The 23651-nt window shown below is 46.0% G+C and overlaps 1 protein-coding gene across 1 annotated transcript; it reads left to right on the forward strand.

Annotated features, from left to right (window-relative positions):
- Positions 1–785: 785 nt before the first annotated feature.
- On the forward strand, positions 786–17891 carry LOC115384137 (NACHT, LRR and PYD domains-containing protein 12-like; the record flags this gene model as incomplete). Its single annotated transcript, XM_030086472.1, has 7 exons — positions 786–2596; positions 3708–3881; positions 4136–4318; positions 6181–6363; positions 10021–10203; positions 15658–15840; positions 17723–17891. Coding segments are annotated over 7 exons (2886 nt in total), but the record flags the coding sequence as incomplete, so codon positions are not given.
- Positions 17892–23651: the final 5760 nt, after the last annotated feature.

Consider the following 23651-nt stretch of genomic DNA (forward strand, 5'->3'; position numbering starts at 1 on the left):
TTAAACTGGTTGTTAATCTTTAGAATAAACAGCTGTTTGGATCCTCTGAAAGATTGGGGGGGGGGTCTGTTGGTCTGGAGGTGTGTGTCATGATGATGAACTGCTGGATAACAGAATGAGGAGAAGAATGAAGTCCATCCTCATAAACAGCAGCAAAACTCTTTTTGTAACCAGAGTCAGTCACACATCCACAAGTTTAATCCCTCCTTCATGAATACAAGTAAAGATTTTCACATCCAAAACTTTGATAACTGTTTCAAATGAGTCCAGGATGAAGATACTAGTTTATATGAAAGATGCTGAACATCTTCTGTTTTTATACAGCATTTAAACATGTTGCTGATTTTTTGTGTACATGCAAATGATTAGAGCAGTTTATGTGTGATTTCAGAGGAGTGTGTGAGAGTTAAAATGAATTCAGTCCAAAACAGAACCTCTGATTAGTTTCCTTTGATTTCCTCCAAACCAGAGTGAGAGATGTTGAGCTCCCTTTCAGATTCAGCTCCAGGATTGTGAAGCAGTGTGAGAGTTGAAGCTGTATCTTTGTGTTGTGTTGCTCAGAGTAAATGTTGCTTGGTGTCCACAGAGAGAGGAAGAGGACTGATGTGTGTGAGGAGCAGCCAGAAAGATCCAGAAGCGCCGCTGCACTAAGTAAGAGTGGACATGTGTCTGCTGAGGGACTGGTCTGTCTTCACTGGACTGGTTGTTGTGTTGTAGAGACATGAAAGCTTGTTGTTTGTGTGCAGTGTGATTGTTGTTGTTGTTGTCTGTGAGCAGGTGTGGGTCTGCAGCAGCTTCTAGAAGAACATAAGAAGAGTGTGAGGAGGAGATGTGAACGTGTGACTGAAGGAAGTGATGAAGCAGGAGGAGGAAGCCTCCTCAACAGGATCTACACTGAGCTCCACATCACAGAGGGACTCAGTGAGGAGCTTCAGAGGGAACCTGAGCTGAAGCAGCTGGAGACAGCTTCCAGGAAGGAGAGCCTCCATCACACTGCCATCAGGGTTCAGGACATCTTCAAAGCCTGGGCCCAGCAGCACACACACATCCGAGTGGTTGTGACCAGCGGCGTGGCCGGCAGCGGAAAAACCTTCTCGGTGCACAAGTTCAGTCTGGACTGGGCCGAGGGCCTGGAGAACCAGGATGTCAGTGTGCTGGTGGTGCTCTCCTTCAGGGAGCTGAACCTGCTGGGAGAGCGGCCGTACAGTCTCCTCTCGCTGCTGGCTGTTTTCCATCCCACGCTCCAGAAGCTGACGGCAGAGGAGCTGGCCGTCTGCAAGCTGCTCTTCATCTTTGACGGCCTGGATGAAAGCAGACTTTCTCTGGACTTCGGCGGCGGCCGGCGGCTGCTGGACGTCTCCCGGCAGTCTTCGGTGGGCGAGCTGCTCACTAACCTCATCCGGGGGGATCTGCTGCCCTCGGCTCGGGTCTGGATCACTTCCCGACCGGCGGCGGCCCATCAGATCCCTCCAACATGTGTGGACAGACTGACAGAAGTGCGAGGCTTCACTGACGCCCAGAAGGAGGAGTACTTCAGGAGGAGGCTGAGTGATGAGGAGCTGAGCAGCAGAATCATCTCCCACATCCAGACCTCCAGGAGCCTCCACATCATGTGTGGAATCCCAGTCTTCTGCTGGATCACTGCTACAGTTCTGGAGCACATGTTGAGCAGCGAGCAGAGAGGAGAGCTGCCCCAGACCCTGACTGACATGTACTCCCACTTTGTGCTGCTTCAGACACACAGGAAGAAGCTCAAGTACCATGAAGGACCTGAGACGGGTCCACAGGAGCTGACGGAGGCTGACAGGGAGCTTCTTCTGAAGCTGGGCAGGATGGCCTTGGAACATCTGGACAAAGGAAACATCCTGTTCTACCAAGAAGACCTGGAGCAGTGTGGTCTGGATGTGACTGAGGCCTCGCTGTACTCTGGAATCTGTACTCAGATCTTCAAGAGAGAGTCTGTGATCTTCCAGAAAGCCGTCTACAGCTTCGTCCATCTGAGTGTTCAGGAGTTTCTGGCTGCAGTCTTCATGTTCCACTGTTTCACCAGCAGGAAGACAGACGAGCTGGAGACCTTCATTGAAGAGCAGCATAGGGAATATGGTTTTTATTCTTATGATGATGCTTTCTCATCTCTGGGCAACTTCCTGAACATGGTCCTCCAGAAATCCCTCAGCAGTCACAACGGCCACCTGGACCTGTTTGTCCGCTTCCTTCATGGCCTCTCTCTGGAATCCAACCAGAGACTCTTAGAAGGTCTGCTGGATCCAACAGAGATCAGTCCAGGAACCATCCAGAGAGTCATCAAGAACCTGAAGGAGATCAGCAGTAGAGAAGTGTCTCCTGACAGAAGCATCAACATCTTCCACTGTCTGACGGAGATGAAGGACCTCTCAGTCCATCAGGACATCCAAGAGTTCCTGAAGTCAGAGAACAGATCAGAGAAGAGACTCTCTGAGATCCACTGCTCAGCTCTGGCCTACATGCTGCAGATGTCAGACCAGGTCCTGGAGGAGTTGGACCTGAAGAAGTACAAGACATCAGAGGAGGGACGACGGAGACTGATCCCAGCTGTGAAGAACTGCAGGAAGGCTGAGTGAGTCCACATGTCCTCATGATCAATGTCTCAGTGATGTTTGTAGAAAGTAGTTCCTGTAGTTCCTCTGTGGAGATGATCCTCAATGATCTGTCCTGAAGAACCCATCAGTCCACTGTCTGATCCGCTGCCTCAGACTATGACTGATTATTATTCAGCTGTTAACGGCTCCATTCTGCTGCAGAGAGTCTCACTTCATTATTCAATCAATCAAAAAATGTACATTTTGATATTTTCAATATTAATATCATCAAACCTGCTGCTGTTCCTAAAAGTCTCCTCTACCCTCCAGAGAGACTCAGTTTTCAGAGTTGGTTCAAACTTGGACTGTCAGTCTTCCTTCATGTTCTGATTCACATTTCATCTCTTATTGTCTGTAATATTCTAATGAGACTGAAATGTTTCCAGCTGCCTCCTGGAATCCATCTGATCAGCCCTCATAGCAGCTGGAAATCAAATGTCCATGTTGTGGAAGTCAGCAGATCTTCTCTTGGTCTTCTTCACACTGTAAACATGTGATGAAAGAAGTGATGTGAGGCTCAGCAGCAACCAGACTAAAGCCTGAGAGGAAATGTGTTGAATGATGTTAAAGTGAGAGCAGAACTCTGAACTGGGTCCAGAATGAAGAGCTGCTCAACATTTCACTCAGTGTTGTTTTCACAGCTCAGCAGTCTGACCAAGCTGAGAGACAGCAACGCAACATGAGACAGTGAGGGCAACATGAGACAGCGAGGGGCAACATGAGACAGTGAGGGCAACATGAGACAGTGAGGGGCAACATGAGACAGTGAGGGCAACATGAGACAGTGAGGGGCAACATGAGGGGCAACATGAACACAGTGCAGTGGGCAATTTGTTATTTGTCCAGAGGGGCAGGTTGGGGTACCTGGATATTTAACTTTAAGTATACTTCTTGACATTAGGAACCGAACTCAACATGTGGAACTCCAGGTTCTCCTCCAGGTTCTCCTCCAGGTTCTCCTCCAGGTTCTCCTCCAGGTTCTCCTCCAGGTCAACATGAAGCCAAAGTGAAGAAGTGAAGCTCTGATGTCCAACAGTCCATCAAAGTGTCCTCTCTCATAGCGTCCTGTCCTCTCTGGTCTCATTACAGTCTTTCTGGCTGTGGACTCTCTGATCCTCACTGTGAAGTGATCTCCTCAGCTCTGACCTCTGACCCGTCCCATCTGAAACATCTGGACCTGAGTGGGAACAAGCTGCAGGATTCCTCAGTGAAGATTGTGTGTTCTGGACTGGAGAGTCCAAACTGTAACCTGGAGACTCTGAGGTCAGTTCACTGTCTGAAGGGAGAATCTGTTGGAGGCAAAGGACTGAGAGGAGATCAGGAGGATTCCAGATGTAGTGTGGACAGAGAGTGGACTGAGCTCTGCAGCATGTTGATGAGAGCTCTTCTCCTCCTGGAGGCTTCAGCTGTTTGGACTTTACATTTCTAAACTCTTCCAGTCTGAACCTTCTTCAGCTCTCAGTCACTTCAACATCAAACTCTGTCCTCTAATCTCACTTCTTTCTCTCTTTATTCAGCTTGAAGGACTGCAGTTTGTCAGAGATCAGCTGTTCTTCTGTGGCCTCAGCTCTGAAGTCCAACCCCTCCCTCCAGAAACATCTGGAACATCTGGACCTGAGCAGTAACCCTCTGCAGGATTCAGCAGTTTCTCAGCTGTGTGGTTTTCTGCAGAGTCCACTCTGTGGTCTGCAGACTCTGAGGTCAGACTCCATGTTTGAGTGTGTTTCAGTAAAGTAGTGTTGACACTAAAGGTCAGACATCAGGCTGATCTGAGAGTGATCCACACTGAGGATCTCCAGGAGAAACGGAGCTTCTTCTCTGCTCTTTAGTCCTGTGACTGTGGCAGAGCCGTGTGCAGCTCCACATTTCAAAGCTTGCTAGAAGAAGAAAGGAGCTGCAGTGGATCATTGACTGTGAACCTCTGACACGCTCCATGTTGACCTTCAGCTTTCAAAGCAGCGTAGCGGCTGGGCTCTTCACTCCTCCATGGCAGAACTAAACAGCTGACTGAGCTTCACAGGGTTCCAGTGTGGATTGGAGGATGAAGAGTTGTGAAAGTGTCCAGTCAGTCCAGTGAGGTCTGGATGGGATGTGGTTTCAGAGTTCAGTCAGAGGAGGAGGAGAGTGAACAGGCTGCAGAGCTTCTACCAGACCATGTGGGGGCAGCACTTGTTCTCAGGCTCCTGGCCTTGATTGGGAGCTCGCCATCAGGAATTTGATCTCATTGCAGAACACCTGGCTGCACGGACCAAACTATTCCACTGAGAAAGTTCAAGTCAGCATGAAGCTAAGCTAACGCCAAGCTAACAGCTGAAAGACAAAAGGCTTCAAAACACATTGACACTGTGTTATTATATTAGCATGTTAGCATTAGCATGTAGGTATTAGCATGTCAGTACATTAGCATTTTAGCATTAGTATGTCAGCAAATTAGTATGTGAGCATGAATATGTCAGCATTAGTATATCAGCATAATAGCATGTTTGCGTTAGCATTAGCATGTCAGCACATCAGCATGTCAGCATATTAGCATGGTAGCATCAGCATGTCTTTGCATTAGTGTGTCAGGAAATCAGCATGTTAGCATCAGAGTGTCAGAATATTAGCATGTTAGCTTAAGCACATCAGGGCATTTGCAAGTTAGCATAAGTATGTCAGCAAATAAGTATATCAGCATATCAGCAATAGCATGTGAGCACATTAGCATAGTGACATGAACATGTGGGAACATTAGAATTTTAGCAATACTATATATTAGTACATGAGCATGTTAGCATGAGCATATCAGGAGAGTAAGGTGTTAGCACTGGCATGTCAGCTAATTAGCATGTTAGCATTGGTATAGTAGAACATTAGCATGTTATCATGAGTGTGTCTGGACATTAGCTTGTTAGCATTAGCATGTCAGGACATGAACATGTTGGCCCATGTTAGCATATGAGCATGTTAGAATGAGCATGTTGGGACATTACCATGCTATCATCTGCGTGTCAGCATATTAGCATGTTAGCATAACTTTGTCAGGATATTAGTATGTTTGCATCGATATGTTGACAAATTAGCATGGCAGGATTAGCATGTCAGCAATAGCATGTAAACACATGAGCATGTTAGCATTAGCATGTTGGAATTGACACGTCAACATGTTAGCATAAGCATGTCAGGAAATTAGCATTTTAGCATAACTGTGTCAGGATGTTAGCATTAGCTTTTCAGCACAATAGTATGTTAGCATAAGCATGTCAGCACACTAGCTTGTTAGCATTAACATGTCGGCTCATTATGGGATGTCACAAATCACACTGCTGTTGTGTGATACGCGCGCGCATGCGCGCGCGCGCGCGTGTGTGTGTGTGTGTGTGTGTGTGGTGGTCCAGATGGAGTTTGGACAGAGAGTGGACTGAGCTCTGCAGCATGTTGATGAGAGCTCTTCTCCTCCTGGAGGCTTCAGCTGTTTGGACTTTACATTTCTAAACTCTTCCAGTCTGAACCTTCTTCAGCTCTCAGTCACTTCAACATCAAACTCTGTCCTCTAATCTCACTTCTTTCTCTCTTTATTCAGGTTGGAGGACTGCAGGTTGTCAGAGATCAGCTGTTCTTCTGTGGCCTCAGCTCTGAAGTCCAACCCCTCCCTCCAGAAACATCTGGAACATCTGGACCTGAGCAGGAACACTCTGCAGGGTTCAGCAGTTTCTCAGCTGTGTGGTTTTCTGCAGAGTCCACTCTGTGGTCTGCAGACTCTAAGGTTAGACTCCATGTTTGAGTGTGTTTCAGTAAAGTAGTGTTGACACTAAAGGTCAGACATCAGGCTGATCTGAGAGTGATCCACACTGAGGATCTCCAGGAGAAACGGAGCTTCTTCTCTGCTCTTTTGTCCTGTGACTGTGGCAGAGCCGTGTGCAGCTCCACATTTCAAAGCTTGCTAGAAGAAGAAAGGAGCTGCAGTGGATCATTGACTGTGAACCTCTGACACGCTCCATGTTGACCTTCAGCTTTCAAATCAGCGTAGCGGCTGGGCTCTTCACTCCTCCATGGCAGAACTAAACAGCTGACTGAGCTTCACAGGGTTCCAGTGTGGATTGGAGGATGAAGAGTTGTGAAAGTGTCCAGTCAGTCCAGTGAGGTCTGGATGGGATGTGGTTTCAGAGTTCAGTCAGAGGAGGAGGAGAGTGAACAGGCTGCAGAGCTTCTACCAGACCATGTGGGGGCAGCACTTGTTCTCAGGCTCCTGGCCTTGATTGGGAGCTCGCCATCAGGAATTTGATCTCATTGCAGAACACCTGGCTGCACGGACCAAACTATTCCACTGAGAAAGTTCAAGTCAGCATGAAGCTAAGCTAACGCCAAGCTAACAGCTAAAAGACTAATGGCTTCAAAACACATTGACAACATGTTAGCACATTAGGATGTTAGTATATTAGCATGGCAGCATTAGAATATCAGCAGATTAGCATGTTGGCATTAGCATGTCATCACATTAGCATGTAGGCATTAGCATGTCAGTACAATAGCAGTTTAGCATTAGTATGTCAGCATTAGTATATCAGCCTGTTAGTATGTTTGCATTAGCATTAGTATCAGCTTTAGCGTGCCAGCACAGCAGCATGTCAGCATATTAGCATTAGCATGTCTTTGCATCAGTGTGTCAGGAAATCAGCATGTTAGCTTGCGCACATCAGGGCATTTGCATGTTAGCATACGAATGTCAGCAAATTAGAATATCAGCATTAGCATGTCAGCACATTAGCATAGTGATATTAACATGTGGGCACTTCAGAATTTTAGCATTAGTATATCGGTACATTAGCATGTTAGCATGAGCATATCAGGAGAGTAACGTGTTAGCATTAGCATGTCAGCATATTAGCATTAGTGTTACATCACATTGACATAAGACTGGTATGTTAGTATTGGGCTCGAAAGGATGACGTCAGCAGTGGAAAAAACCGCAATGCATTGTGGGCAATGCCGGCGGTGTGCGGTAACGTCTGTTTACACCAGCTACAAGCAAGACTGGTGTTTCTCTTTTAAGTTTGTTTGGCGAGTTTCTACAAATGCAAACGTGGTGCAGTCGTGCTGTGTCATTAACTGCCACAGTCATTCCCACGATCGCTCCAGAAAAAAAAGAACGAAGGGATGACGCCTGTCTCGTTCCCAACTTGGAAGCAGTGGCAGGGACCGGGATATGTGGACTAACAGACGCAGAATGGCCTGGAGAGCAGCCGTCAGACGACCAAACATGACCCGACAGAAGTAAACACCAGGAAAAATGGACCAAAACAGAAAGGCGACGGACCGTACCGAGACAAGCTGGACCCAGTTCAGACCCGGTTGGGCTCACTTACCGTTCCTGTTGCGGGAAAGGTTGCCTGGAAGTGAAACGTCCATCAAAGCATCGCAGGAAAAAAAAAGAAAACATCGTAACAGCACAGCGCTACAGGCTGGTCAGGGCACAAACTTCAGTGATGGGAATTTTGTCTTGAAGAAGACCAAGAAATACTACAGCCAGACAGACTCAAATCTTTGTGACAGCTGCAAAGGTTTGTGACTTAGTTGTGTGGACTCCGGTGGACTGCAAGGTGCACATTGTTTTCCTTCATTTTATTTGCAGTGTTATTTGTTTATGTACAATCTAACTTTATATAGTTGCAGTGATATTTGTTTGCACAAAGACTTTTGCATCTTATTAGAACTGTAACTGTAACTTTAACAGTGTTGTTGCACTACACAAGAAGGTTGGTAATAAACAGAAAAGACTTTGAAACAAGGAATGGTCTGACATTATTGCATGGGTAAATGGCGCAGTCTCAGAGGATTTCCCATTAAAATGAAGTTTCATAAACAGCTAATGAACTACAATATTTAATTTTACAGCAGTATTATTAACTTATTACAGTAGAGGGCTGGGTGTTGTCACCATATGAGCAGGTAACAGCTGAGGAGGATTACCTGTCCTGACAGAATGAAATGTTAAGGATAAATATTAGAATTAAGCAGAGGAAGAATGTTGGCAGTCAATTTTATTTACAAAAAAAACAAAAGTTGGTCACATATAATCCAGATAAAAAAAATCGGTATGAGGTGCAGGTGCAGCAGTTGCCTCCTTTTTCTCCGTTGGAATCTTTGGTAATCCGCAGCTTTCACCTCCGTGTGTTGAGATGTGATGACAGGTTCAGTCTGGATGAGTTTCATTCACTTCATCAGCAGCTCTCCTGAAAAACACACACACGCCCATTATGACTTTTAAAATGAGGTCAGTTGCAATGTACTGTCAAAGTCAATCTCCTATGAGTGAGGACAATAATGATGCAAATTCCAAAGTAATCGATAAGGAAGTGGAGGAAAGAGACAGTGTTTGCTTTAACTGCCCAGAGGCTGTGTCTGTGGCTAACGCTAGCAACCAGCTAACACTGCTAACACCGCAACATACGAGGAATATAACAGAACTCACCAGTCTGAAGATGCCGTGAACAGTCTAACGTGTCGGTGATGGCGTTGAATGTGATGTTTTGTCGTCTGACAGCTGCTCTCCGGGCCATTCCGCGTCTCTGTGAGTTCACATATCCCGGTCCCTGCCGCTGCTTCCAAGTTGGGAATGAGACAGACGTCATCCCTTCGTTCTTTTTTTACTGGAGTGATCGTGGGAATGACTGTGGCAGTTAATGACACAGCACAACTGCACCATGTTGTATTTGTAGTAACTCGCCAAACAAAATTAAAAGAGCAACACGAGCGCAGCGTCTTGCCTGTAGCTGGCGTAGACAGACGTTACCGCACACCGCCGGCATTGACCACATTGCATTGCGAGATGTCACGTGTCCTTTTGAGCCCTATAGGCATGTCAGCACATTAGCATGTTAGCATTAGCATAATAGAACATTAGCATGCTATCATGAGTATGTCTGGACATTAGCATGTTAGCATTAGCATGTCAGGACGTGAACATGTTGGGACATGTTAGCATATCAGCATGTTAGAATGAGCATGTTGGGACATTACCATGCTATCATTAGTGTGTCTGCACATTAGCATGTTAGCATAACTTTGTCAGGATATTAGCATGCTTGCATCAGTATGTTGGCAACTTAGCATGGCAGGATTAGCATGTCAGCAATAGCATGTAAACATATGAGCATGTTAGCATGAGCATGTTAGAATTAACATGTCAACATGTTAGCATAGGCATGTCAGGATATTAGCATGTTAGCATAACTGTGTCAGGATGTTAGCATTAGTTTTCAGCACAATAGTATGTTAGCATAAGCATGGCAGCACACCAGCTTGTTAGCATTAACATGTCAGCTCATTATAGGATGTGACAAGTCACAGTTGTGTGACTTATGTGTGTGTGTTTGTGTGCAAACTCTGTCCTCTAATCTCACTTCTTTCTGTCTTTATTCAGGTTGTTTTCCTGCAGGTTGTCAGAGATCAGCTGTTCTTCTGTGGCCTCAGCTCTGAAGTCCAACCCCTCCCTCCAGAAACATCTGGAACATCTGGACCTGAGCAGGAACCCTCTGCAGGATTCAGCAGTTTCTCAGCTGTGTGGTTTTCTGCAGAGTCCACTCTGTGGTCTGCAGACTCTGAGGTCAGTTGACTGTCTGTTCCTGTTGTAGAAGGAGAAATGTTTGTCAGCAGCTGTGATCTGAGACTCTGATCCTGCAGTGAGAGAGTGGACTGAGCTCAGCAGCAGCTGACTGCTGTGTGTGGACATGAGGAGAAGTCAACCAATCAATCAATCAATCAATTTATTTTTGTATAGCCCAGTATCTCAACAACAGTTGCCTCAGAGGGCTTCAAGATGTTACATTGGTCGGTAAAAGTAAAAACAGTGAATAAGCATAATGGTAATATGTCAATATTTACAGTAACGAGACAGAACGAAGCAACCACCGCCTTCGACCCTCACATCCGGCAAGAAAAAACTCCAAACACCCAGTGGGAAAAGAAGAAATCTTGGGGAGAACCACAGTATGGAGGGATCCCTCTCCCAGGGACGGACAGCTTTGGCAACAGCTAGCATGAGACAATAAGAAGTAAAGCCTAGGACAATGTTGAGTACAGTCCGTTGGACGGTCCAGCACAAGAACCACAGATCCCAGCAGTAGAACCAAAGCCAGTCCACGGGCAGGACCGACAGGAGTGTCCTCCCAGTCCGGACGGAGCTTGTTCATAGGCCTTCGTAATAGTGGAGTCAGCAACTGAAACTGGAGAAGACTCCCCCTCGAAGGGGGGGACAACAGGTGAAAAGCAATGAACGGACTCAAGGGAATAACATTCAGACATTAGAGGATAGGGCTCAGTGCACCGTACTTCCCACAGCATTCTAGCTCCTAGGGCAGCTTTGTGGATACTTAACTGTTTAAACTAGTATTTAGTTAGTTTAGTTTAGTTTAGTTTAATTTAGTTTGGTTTAGTTTAATTTTGTTTAGTGTAATTTGGTTTGGTTTAGTTTAGTTTAGTTTAGCTTAATTTTGTTTAGTTTAGTTTAGTTTAGTTTGGTTTAGTTAGGTTTACTATAGTTTAGTTTGGTTTACTGTAGTTTGGTTTGGTTGACTTTAGTTTGGTTTGGTTTGGTTTGGTTTAGTTTAGTTTAGTTTAGTTTAGAATCCCGAGCTGACCTGATCATAGGCTGCATCGAAGAGAAACGTCTTGAGCCTAACCTTAAATGTGGAGACTGTGTCTGCCTCTTTGACACCACTTGGAAGCTGGTTCCATAAAAATGGTGCCTGATAGCTAAAGGCTCTTCCACCTAGTGTCCATTTAGAGACTCTAGGAGTCACCCGTAACCCTGCATTTTGAGAGCGAAGTGCTCTGATTGGTTGATAAGGCGTTAAAGCATCTTGGAGATAGGTTGGAGCCATCCCATTTAGGATTTTGTAAGTGAGGAGAAGGATTTTAAATCTAACTCTAAACTCGACTGGAAGCCAGTGAAGAGATTTTAGAACGGGAGTAATGTGTTCACGTCTTCTAGTTCCGGTTAATAATCTGGCGGCCGCATTTTGAACCAACTGAAAGTTTTTTAATACACTTTTTGGGCAGGCTGCGAGAAGGGAGTTGCAGTAGTCCAATCTCGTAGAAACAAATGCATGGATGAGTTTTTCTGCATCGCTTCTAGGTAGAATGTTTCTTATTTTAGCTATGTTGCGCAAGTGGAAATATGCTGTTTTACAAGCCAGGTTGATGTGTGCTTTAAATGAGATATCCTGATCAAATAAGACCCCGAGGTTCCTCACAGTAGAGGAGGAGGATATACTGACGTTATCTAAGGTGATAATCTGTTTGGATAGACACTCTCTCAGTTTATGGGGGCCTAGTATAATGACCTCTGTTTTGCCAGGATTCAGACGGAGATAGTTCGTAGTCATCCAGGTTTTAATTTCTCTGATACAGTCACTGAGTCTGTCTATTTGATTAGTTTGATCAGGTTTCATAGATAAATACAGTTGTGTGTCATCTGCATAGCAATGAAAATTGATATCGTGACTTCTAATTATGTTCCCTAAAGGAAGCATATATAACAGAAATAAAATTGGCCCGAGCACGGACCCTTGAGGAACCCCATAACTGACCTGGGAGCACGGTGAGGACTGTTGGTTAACGTGAACAAATTGGTACCTATTAGATAAATAGGATTTGAACCAGCAGAGGGCTTTTCCTTTGATGCCGACCTCACATTCTAACCTCTGCAGGAGAATATTGTGGTCGATTGTATCAAAAGCTGCACTGAGGTCCAGGAGAACCAGGATTGAGACTAGACCTGCGTCAGCCGCCAATAGCAAGTCATTAGTGACTTTAACTAACGCAGTCTCAGTGCTGTGATAAGCTCTATATTCTGACTGAAATTTCTCAAATACACTATTGTCCTGTAGGTGGCGGTAAAGCTGTTTAACCCACGACTTTTTCCAGGACTTTTGAAATAAAGGCAGATTTGATATCGGTCTGTAGTTGGCTAGAATATCAGGATCGAGATTAGGTTTTTTCAGCAGTGGTTTGATTACTGCGAATTTAAATGACTGTGGCACATAGCCATTTTCTAGAGAGGTATTTATTATAGTTATGATCGTATTTAAGATAACTGGAAGAATATCTTTGAAAAGCTTAGTTGGAATTGGATCTAGTAGACAGGTCGAGGTTTTAGAAGACATTACAATCGAAGTAATCTCAGCCCCATTTACTGATGAGAAACTATCTAGTATTTCAGGTATTTCAGGTGGAGGCAGTGGCTGGATTCCCTGAGCTTGATCTGAGGAAAGCGCTTCACTGATTTTACCTCTAATGGTTATGATTTTATCATTAAAGAATTTAAGAAAGTCATGGCAGTTTAAAGATTCTGGGATTACTGGTTCCACTATAGTATGACTGTTTGTCAGTCTGGCTACAGTGTAGAATAGAAACCGAGGGTTATTTTTGTTTATTTCTATTAAACGAGAGTAATATAATGTCCTGGCTTTAAAAATAATTTGTTTATAGCTTAGCAAGCTACATTTCCAGGCCTTCAGAGATTGCTCTGATTTAGATTTACGCCACAGTCTTTCTAATTGCCGAGTTTTTTGGTTTGAGAACACGGGTTTCAGAATTAAACCATGGAGCAACGCGCCTGGGTCGATTGGTTTTCAGCTGCAACGGGGCCACTACGTCAAGGGCAGATTTTAGTGAGTGCATAGCACTGTCAACAAACTGATCACTATTATCACCACTGGTCAATAAGCTCATTTCTGTGAGTTCACAAGATAATGCAGCAAATGCAGGCTGGATCAATTCTTTGTACCGAGCCACAGATTTTTCAGATAATGTCCGTATCAACTGAATTTTATCTTTTTGAGCAGAGTAGTCTTCAATCAAAACCTGAAAAGTAATTAAAAAATGGTCTGAGAGTATAGGGTTCTGAGGGAGAACATTTAGGTCACTGACTTCTATCCCATATGTTAATACCAGATCCAGGGTGTGCTTGTGACTATGAGTGGATTCATCAACATTTTGAGTGAAACCGATACTATCTAATACTGCAATAAACGCATTACTCAAACTGTCACCAGAATCATCCACATGGATGTTAAAGTCACATACTATAAGGATCTTGTTATGAGTCAATACTATATTGCTTAAAAACTCTGAGAACTCAGTTAAAATGTCAGAGTAAGGACCAGGAGGTCGATACACAATAATTAATAGCACAGCTTTTTGATTCTTCCAATTTGGACAAGTAAGCGTTAGTATTAAGCTTTCAAAAGAGTTGAATTTAACATTAGTTTTGGGTTTAAGAAGAAGACTGGAGTGGGAAATCACTGCCACACCTCCACCTCGACCTGTTGATCTAGCTGTTTGGAAATTAACATAGGTTGGAGGGGTACATTCATTGAGCCTCACATCGTCATCTTGCTGGAGCCAAGTTTCTGTTAGAGCAAGGAGATCAATGTTATTGTCACCGATAAGGTCATTAACTAACAGAGATTTAGTGGAGATTGCTCTAATGTTTAGTAGACCACATTTTATGTATTTCCTACTGGAAGAGTTATTCTGTCTTGTACAGATGTTAAGCTTTTTACCCATTGACTTTTTTTTAACGCTTTGAGCACTTTGGACAGACTCAGTCTCTGTTAGCCTAGGTAAACCTCCATGCTTGACTTGTAAAAACCCGGGAGCAGGATTAGTGACGGGATCAACAAGATCAACAGAGGAGCGTTCTACACGACCGCTCTGTGCCCGGGGCTCATAGCTGGATTGTCAATTTAGCGTACTGAGCCGATCAGCCATATTGTGAGCTAAAAGGGCTGCACCATCCAAAGTTGGGTGGATGCCGTCGCTGCGGATGAGCCCAGGCTTTCCCCAGAAGGTGCACCAGTTGTTTAGAAAAATAACTCCGTTTTCCTCACTCCTTCTGGACAACCAGCGATTGAATGATGAAAGTCGGCTGTACATTTCATCATTGACCAAATTGGGCAGGGGACCAGAGAATATTACGGCATCAGACATCGACTTAGCCAATTCACACACCGAGGCTACTTGTAATTTGAGCACCTCTGATTGTCTCCGCCGGGCATCATTACCGCCTGCGTGAATCACGACTCGACGGAATCTCCTACCTTCCTGTTTTAAAAGCCTAAGGTTCCCCTCGATGTCCCCCACTCTGGCCCCCGGGTAACACATAACCTTCACCGCTGGCAGCTTCACGTCTCTAACTATAGAGCTGCCAATCACCAGCGTGTCCAGTTCAGCCGGTGTGTCGTCGCTGAGGGGAGAGAACCTATTGCAGACGTGAAGCGGTTCTTGGAGTGCTACGTGGCGGTGCTTAGCACTAGCCTTCCTCCGGACTGTCAAAAAACCGGTCCTGGTCTTGTCCCGGCTGCTCGGGACACGCTGCGGGGCTAGGCTTGCTAACACTCCTCTCACTGCGGGAGCGGGCTGCAAGCCCTGCCGCTACCTCGCTATAGCTAGCGCTGCCCTGCCCCTCACATCTGCGCAGCCGCTCCTCTAACTCGGTTACCCTGGCCTCCAGCGCTGTCAATACACTGCACTTTACGCAAATACCCCTATCGTCAAGGGAGGCAGGGTTCTGACTCAACATACGGCACACTGAGCAGGAAAGAAAAGAAGACAGAGGGGAGGACGCCATAGCGGTCCCGGCGGACCAAGCGAGTTAGCACGCTAAGCTAGTTAGCACGCTGGTGGCACTAACGGCGGAGAAGAAATGTAATTCACGAGAGATCGCTGGTCAATCGGGGGCCAAAGTAACCCCGGGGGCGTAAATAACCCCGATTTTTGATTGCTTCGTGAATGAACAGTAATAGCAAGAGAGAGACAGCAAGCACTTCAGTCGCTCGTAGGCTTCAGCAAGCTTCACCAACACGGAAAACACTCACCGGAGTGATGTCAGACGCTCAGGCTGCCAATGTGTGTGTGAATGTTGTGTGTGATGAAGATCCACGACAACAGAACAGCTCATTGATCAGGACTCAGTAATGTGGAGCTGCTCATTTCTCCATCAATACATCTGATTGGTTCCTCCTCATTGATTCTGCTGCTTTCTCTCTTTATTCAGGTTGGAGGGCTGCAGGTTGTCAAAGATCAGCTGTTCTTCTGTGGCCTCAGCTCTGAAGTCCAACCCCTCCCTCCAGAAACATCTGCAACATCTGGACCTGAGCAGGAACCCTCTGCAGGATTCAGGAGTTTCTCAGCTGTGTGGTTTTCTGCAGAGTCCACTCTGTGGTCTGCAGACTCTGAGGTCAGACTCCATGTTTGAGTGTGTTTCAGTAAAGTAGTGTTGACACTAAAGGTCAGACATCAGGCTGATCTGAGAGTGATCCACACTGAGGATCTCCAGGAGAAACGGAGCTTCTTCTCTGCTCTTTAGTCCTGTGACTGTGGCAGAGCCGTGTGCAGCTCCACATTTCAAAGCTTGCTAGAAGAAGAAAGGAGCTGCAGTGGATCATTGACTGTGAACCTCTGACACGCTCCATGTTGACCTTCAGCTTTCAAAGCAGCGTAGCGGCTGGGCTCTTCACTCCTCCATGGCAGAACTAAACAGCTGACTGAGCTTCACAGGGTTCCAGTGTGGATTGGAGGATGAAGAGTTGTGAAAGTGTCCAGTCAGTCTAGTGAGGTCTGGATGGGATGTGGTTTCAGAGTTCAGTCAGAGGAGGAGGAGAGTGAACAGGCTGCAGAGCTTCTACCAGACCATGTGGGGGCAGCACTTGTTCTCAGGCTCCTGGCCTTGATTGGGAGCTCGCCATCAGGAATTTGATCTCATTGCAGAACACCTGGCTGCACGGACCAAACTATTCCACTGAGAAAGTTGAAGTCAGCATGAAGCTAAGCTAACGCCAAGCTAACAGCTGAAAGACACATAGCTTCAAAACACATTGACACCATGTTAACACATTAGCATGTTAGTATATTAGCGTGGCTGCATTAGCATGTCAGAATATTAGCATATCAGCATGTTAACATGTTAGCATAAGCATGGCAGCATATTAACATGTGAGTACATTAGCACTTTAGCACAATACGTGTGTGTCAGCACAGCAGCATGTCAGCATGTTAGAATGTCAGGTTATTAGCATGTTGAAATTAGCTTGTCAGCCAATTAGCAGGCTAGCATAAGCATGTCAAAACAGCATGTTAGCATTAGCATGTCAACACATTACCATGAAGCCATTAGCATGTCAGTACATTAGCATTTTAGCATTAGTATGTCAGCATTAGTATATCAGCCTATAAGCATGTTTGCGTTAACATTAGCATGTCAGCATATTAGCATGGTAGCATCAGTATGTCTTTGCATTAGTGTGTCAGGGAATCTGCATGTTAGCATCAGATTATCAGGATATTAGCATGTTAGCTTAAGCACTTCAGGGCATTTGCATGTTAGCATAAGAATGTCAGCAAATTAGTATATCAGCATTAGCATGTCAGCACATTAGCATAGTGATATTAAAATGTGGGCATATTAGAATTCTAGCATTAGTATATCAGTACATGAGCATGTTAGCATGAGCATATCAGGAGAGTAATGTGTTAGCATTAGGATGTCAGCATATTAGCATTCGTGTAACAGCACATTACCATAAGACTTTGGTATGTTAGCATAGGCACGTCAGCACATTAGCATGTTAGCATTCGCATAGCAGAACATTAGCATGTTATGAGTATGTCTGGACATTGGCATGTTAGCATTAGCATGTCAGGACATGAACATGTTGGCACATGTTAGCATATGAGCATGTTAGAATGAGCATGTTGGGACATTACCATGCTATCATTAGCGTGTCAGCGCATTAGCATGTTAGCATAACTTTGTCAGCACATTCGCTTGTTAGCATTAACATGTCAGCTCATTATGGGATGTCACAAGTCACACTGTAGTTGTGTGACGTGTGTGTGTGTGTGTGTGTGTGTGTGTGTGTGTGTGTGGTGGTCCAGATGTAGTGTGGACAGAGAGTGGACTGAGCTCTGCAGCATGTTGATGAGAGCTCTTCTCCTCCTGGAGGCTTCAGCTGTTTGGACTTTACATTTCTAAACTCTTCCAGTCTGAACCTTCTTCAGCTCTCAGTCACTTCAACATCAAACTCTGTCCTCTAATCTCACTTCTTTCTCTCTTTATTCAGGTTGAGATACTGCAGTTTGTCAGAGATCAGCTGTTCTTCTCTGGCCTCAGCTCTGAAGTCCAACCCCTCCCTCCAGAAACATCTGGAACATCTGGACCTGAGCTGGAACCGTCTGCAGGATTCAGGAGTTTCTCAGCTGTGTGGTTTTCTGCAGAGTCCACTCTGTGGTCTGCAGACTCTGAGGTCAGACTCCATGTTTGAGTGTGTTTCAGTAAAGTAGTGTTGACACTAAAGGTCAGACATCAGGCTGATCTGAGAGTGATCCACACTGAGGATCTCCAGGAGAAACGGAGCTTCTTCTCTGCTCTTTAGTCCTGTGACTGTGGCAGAGCCGTGTGCAGCTCCACATTTCAAAGCTTGCTAGAAGAAGAAAGGAGCTGCAGTGGATCATTGACTGTGAACCTCTGACACGCTCCATGTTGACCTTCAGCTTTCAAAGCAGGCTGATCTCTCCTGGATCAAGCTGTCACTGATCTCCCAGCTGGAGCTCCAGACTCTCAGCAGCTTGTTGGCTTTCTGTCCAGTACGCTTGGCTGTTGACATGTCCTCCACTGGGCTCTGCTTCTGTTTGGTCTTCACATCAGTTCAGCTCTCCAAAATATCCAAACCTGATTTGACACATGACTCATGGAAACAGTCCAGCTGTTCAGCAGCAGCAACAAGTATGTAGCGGCTGGGCTCTTCACACATTGACACCATGTCAGCACATCAGCATGTCAGCGTATTAGCTTGTTAGCATTAACATGTCAGCTCATTATGGGATGGCACCAGCCACACTGTTGTGTGACTTTGTGTGTGAGAGAGAGTGTGTGTGTGTGTGTGTGTGTGTGTTTGTGTGTGTGCAAACTCTGTCCTCTAATCTCACTTCTTTCTCTCTTTATTCAGGTTGATTGACTGCAGTTTGTCAAAGATCAGCTGTTCTTCTCTGGCCTCAGCTCTGAAGTCCAACCCCTCCCTCCTGAAGGAGCTGGACCTGAGTTGGAACCAGCTGCAGGAGCCAGATGTGCAGCAGCTGGTTGCTCTCCAGCAGAGTCCAGACTGCAGCCTGCAGACTCTGAGGTCAGTAGATGGTTGGAGTGAGTCCATGCTGCTTTCAGCAGGTTTGGACTAAACACAGTCAGTGTGAGAACAAAGATCCAGTGTTTGACTCTCAGTGAGGCTGTGAGAGGAGAACGCTGAGCAGCTTCAGGATTGGACAGCAGAGGACACACAGTCAGCCAATCAGAGGAGCCACAGGCTTGTTGTGTTGGTCTGACAGTGGTGGTCCTTCATGAGCTCTGAGCTGCTGACTGCTGCTCTGAACAGGACTGAAGTCCTCACTGCTTCACACACTCTGACCACCACCTCTCATCTCTCTGCAGCTGGGAGAGGAGCTACTTCCAGCGCTGAGTGACAGAGGAAGCAGCAGAAGAGCTGCTGAGTGTCAGTGGTGCAGTGTGAAGAGCTGTGAGAGTCCAGCATGGAACCATGGAGCATCAGTAGATCTTCAGCGTTCAGCCCTGCTGCTCTCCCTCATTTCACCATCCTGAAGGAGATTTATCCAAAGAACCACTCAGAAAACGTTTTCAGATCAACAACATCTGCTGCTTCTGTGAGACTGGTGTAGAAACAACTGTCCAGATGTTCTTCTCATGCTCTCAGATACAATCTGCTTTGATTTTCAAAGTGATTCCAGACTAAATCTCTTCATTTCTGAGTCATGTGACAGAAAACAGGAGAACTTTTGGACTGACTGCAGAAGAAAAATGATGAATTGTTCAGTCATGTAATTCTCTGCTTGGTGAAGTTTTTCATTCCTCTCAATCACATTTTAAAGTCAATCCTCAACTTTCAGTGATTTCTAATTGTTTAGCAGCTCAGTAAAAATGATCAAACTACTAAGACACAGATCTTAGACACAATCTTTGAAACAGTCCAGATTCATTTGTCCTCTTTGTTCATAAAAACTCTATTTTGATCAATATTTAGTGAAGCTGGTTTCTTGTTTCTTCTGTTTTCTTCTCATCTCCTCTGAAGCTTAAACTCCTGATTGAAGTCTTGATGTCAGCTGATAGTCAGAGAACTCGTTTCCTGTTTGAGAGCTTTGTTTCATTGGTTTAGAAGGAAACTCAGAGAATTCCCTCCTGACTGGGGGAGGGGCGAGGGGGAGGGCTAGAAAGAGAAATGGGATTGGGCCTCAGTGTGGATCCTCCACAGTGTGTGATCAACGAGGTCCCCGGCCTGCAGAGTCAAACATTTCACGTCAACTGAAAAAAAAAACCCAGTACAAGCAGAGAAACAAGATAACCAGGCACCAAGAACAGCAACAAGTTCCCGGTCAGTCTGACTGAGGACTTGTCCCTTCCATGTTTCTGTGCTGCTCATCATCATTTCTTCTCCCGTCTTCCTCCATCTTCAGAGTCTCGGGATCGGTGCGTGCGCCCCGTCATCCCCCCAAACGGAACTTTCAGGCATCAGGGGAAAAAACAAAACACATAAACCATGAAATAAATGAATACATAAATTAGAAAGACGAAGGTGCTGCTGAAGCTGTGGATGGGTGTGTTGTTGTAACAGTAACACTGTCACAAACTGAAGAGGAAACGTTTGTAAGGCAGTCCCTGAAGAAAGATGAAGAAGGGAATTCTGGTCTTCCTCTGAACATGCACATGTTTTAGTTGGTAGTCAAACACACGGTTTTCTCCCTTTTGTCAAGGCTTCTTCAGAAGAGCCAGACGACCGTCACAGGGTGTCCTCCGGGAGAAGTTCGGCATTCCGCAGTCTTTTGCGTTCTTCCCACATCTGAACGCTGCATGTTGTGTTCTGGCTTTCACATTGGTTGTGTCCTCCATGATGACACAGTGTGGTCCAGTGAGGAGGAGAGTTGAGGAATCTGGATGTGCAGTGACTGGGACGCTGCGCTCTGCCACTGTGCACGTTCTCACAAACACACAACACCAACAACAGCAACGACAAGCACACCTGCAGCTGCTGCACCAACGACCACCACATCACACCTGAAGATTATATGGAGAAAACATGTCCCGTGTGCCGTGCACCGCCCGCTGTGGAGACATTCTCTGGTAGGGGGGCTTGACCTTTCACCTCTGCCCTGCTGGACCGCGTGTTCCTGTCCTGTGGCGGCTTCCTCCAGACCGGCCGGGAGCACGCCTGTCAACACTGAGTGTGGCACGTCAACATGCTTTGTCACCTGACTGCTCCAAACAAAGAAACACACGCGAGTTCCAATGAAGTCTCACAACTGGAAAGGTTCAAAGGAGAGACACATCTGGCAGGGATGACATTTAAACTTTTTAATAACAAATACAAACTCCGTGAACACAAAACAAAAAAATCAAAAACTAAACTCCTTAAAACAAAAACAATAAAATGGAAAAAGAAAGAAAAAGCAGTGACACATTACTAATACTGGTCCGCAGGGCCGCCTTGACCACTGGACGAGGAGGGACTGAAGTCCAGGGGCCTCGGTCTGTCAGGGGCCAATCAGAGGGGCCAAATATAATGTCTGAAAAAGGCTCTTTGTGGACGTCGCTGTCAATCACCAAACATTGCTTTTTCCAGCACGGCGCGCCCGTAGCCAGCCGTGACGGCAAGTCGGATAATGGGCCAATCAGAATTCACCTTAGTTTCATGTTATTCTTTGACTTGTTAAAGTTTCTGTCAGTCATATATCAAACCAGGCCCCCGCACTCAGGGGCCGACCTGTTGACCAAAAGGCTCATCAGTCATGCAGAGAATACCGCCTGGATCTTATTCCTACATCTGCAGTTTGTTTGTTTTTCTGTCAGTCAATCGATTGCAGCCAATCACAATCCAAGGATTCAGGCCCACGTGTTGTTGCTGTGTGTCGATGCTTCAACTGAACGGCGCCGATCTGGAGACGACAGTGTCAGGAAAGAAAAAGTTGGAGAGCGGAGCACAGAAGAGAAAAGCCCAAAAGGAGAAAGAGATTCGTGACAAACGATTATTGACCACAAGACCAAAGCTCACGGGATTTTTTAAGAAGAAAACTGATGAACAGGAAGGCGGAGACGTGGAAAGTGAAGCCGCGCAAAGCGTCGTCGAACAGGCCCCGGCCTCCGCGGCGGCTTCAGCTGCTGACGCCGCGGACAAAGTTGACAGCGACGCCGAGGGGGGGGGGCCCAGAGGAGAACCTGCGGGAGGACGCTTCAATACCGCCCACCTCTCAGTCCCAGCCCGGGCAGCCTCAGCTTTTTACCAGCTGCAGCAAGTCAGGTGAAGAGAGAGGAGAAGGCATCGGCGCTGCCGCCATTGGAAGCGCTCCTTCTGCTGCATCCGGAGGGGACCCGCAGCCGCCGCCGCCGCTGGATGATCCCTACAACACAGACCCGGCTCCATGGGGACAACACACCACAGCAGATGAAAAGGTACGAGCGTATTGGGCTGAAATAGGACCAGCACGACGCCAGAATAAGGACGGTGATCTGTGGGCTTCAGCTCGCCAGCAGAAACAACAGAAGCATTTTTTTAATGAAGCGTTTTTCCAGCGGAAACTTGTCAACGGGGAAAATGTACTTAGAGAACGGTTGTGCTGCTCTCCACAAAGTGGAAATATATTTTGCTTTGCAGTCCAACTATTTGGGGGGCAAAACAGAGGCAGGTCTTCCTTTTCAAGTCCAGGATTTTCAGACTGGCAACATGCAAAGATGAGAATCAGCGAGCATGAAAACAGTGAAATGCACAGATCGGCCATGACTGCTTATATTAATTCATCAGCTGAACACGGAGTGGTGGATTCAGAGCTGAAGAGGCAGTTTCATCAGGAATGCCAGTACTGGACTGATGTGCTTCAAAGAGTTGTGTTGGTTGTCAAGTTTGTGTCTGAGCGAGGACTGGCTTTCAGAGGGAGCAGCCACAGACTTGGGGAAGCAAACAATGGGAACTATTTGGGTTGTATGGAGCTCATCAGCGAGTTTGATCCCTTTTTGAAGTCCCATATTGACAAGTATGGCGATGCAGGAGGAGGAACTCCCTCTTATCTCTCTTTAAACATTTGAGAAGAATTTATTGAACTAATGGGAAAACAAGTTCTCACTGAAATTATTGGAAAAGTCAAAATGGCAAAATATTGTTCCATTAGTGTTGACTCCACCCCTGATGTTTCACACACTGACCAGCATATTGAGATATGTGTCACCAGACGGAGCTGCTGAGGAGCGATTTGTAAAGTTTTAGCCGATATTGAGTCACACCGGTGAAAACCTTTTCCAGTGTTTGACAAGCGTTTTGGAGGAGACGGGAATTCACATCAGGAACTGTAGAGGACAATGCTCTGACAACGCAAGCAACATGTCTGGCATCTACAAAGGCGAGCAAGCACGCTTGAGGGAAATCCCCCCTCTTGCTGAGTGGGGGCCATGTGCAGCGCAGACACTGAATCTAGTGGGTGGACACTCTGTTTACGTCTCCATTATTGACCGTCTTGTGTCCGAACTGGATCAGAGATATGAATCTTACAAAGGCCTGTGTGAAACCTTTGGATTCCTGAATCATTTGAAACCAATTTCCTCTGAAAACCTCAACACAGCAGCTACCAGTCTTTACAAGAAGTAGAAAACTGATCAGTCAGAAGACTTTGTTGATGAAGTGGCACATTTTCAACAGTTTGTGCAAACACTCTCAGACAGCAGCACATCAGCCTCGGACCTTCTGAAAGACATGAGGACGAGACGACTCCAGACAGTATTCCCTGATGTGGACGTTGTCCTTGGTTTATATCTCACTCTGCCTGTGACCAATGCTGCAGGGGAGCGCTCATTTTCCAAGCTCTCAATGGTGAAATCCCGCCTGAGATCATCCATGCACCAAGAGAGACTCGGCCATCTTTCCTTGATGTCGGTCCAGAATGACATTCTTCCAGGCCTGGACTTTAAGGACATCATAGAAGACTTCTCAACTAAAAAGGCCA

Source organism: Salarias fasciatus (assembly GCF_902148845.1).
Source record: "Salarias fasciatus chromosome 23 unlocalized genomic scaffold, fSalaFa1.1 super_scaffold_20, whole genome shotgun sequence".
Taxonomy (NCBI): Eukaryota; Metazoa; Chordata; class Actinopteri; order Blenniiformes; family Blenniidae; genus Salarias; species Salarias fasciatus.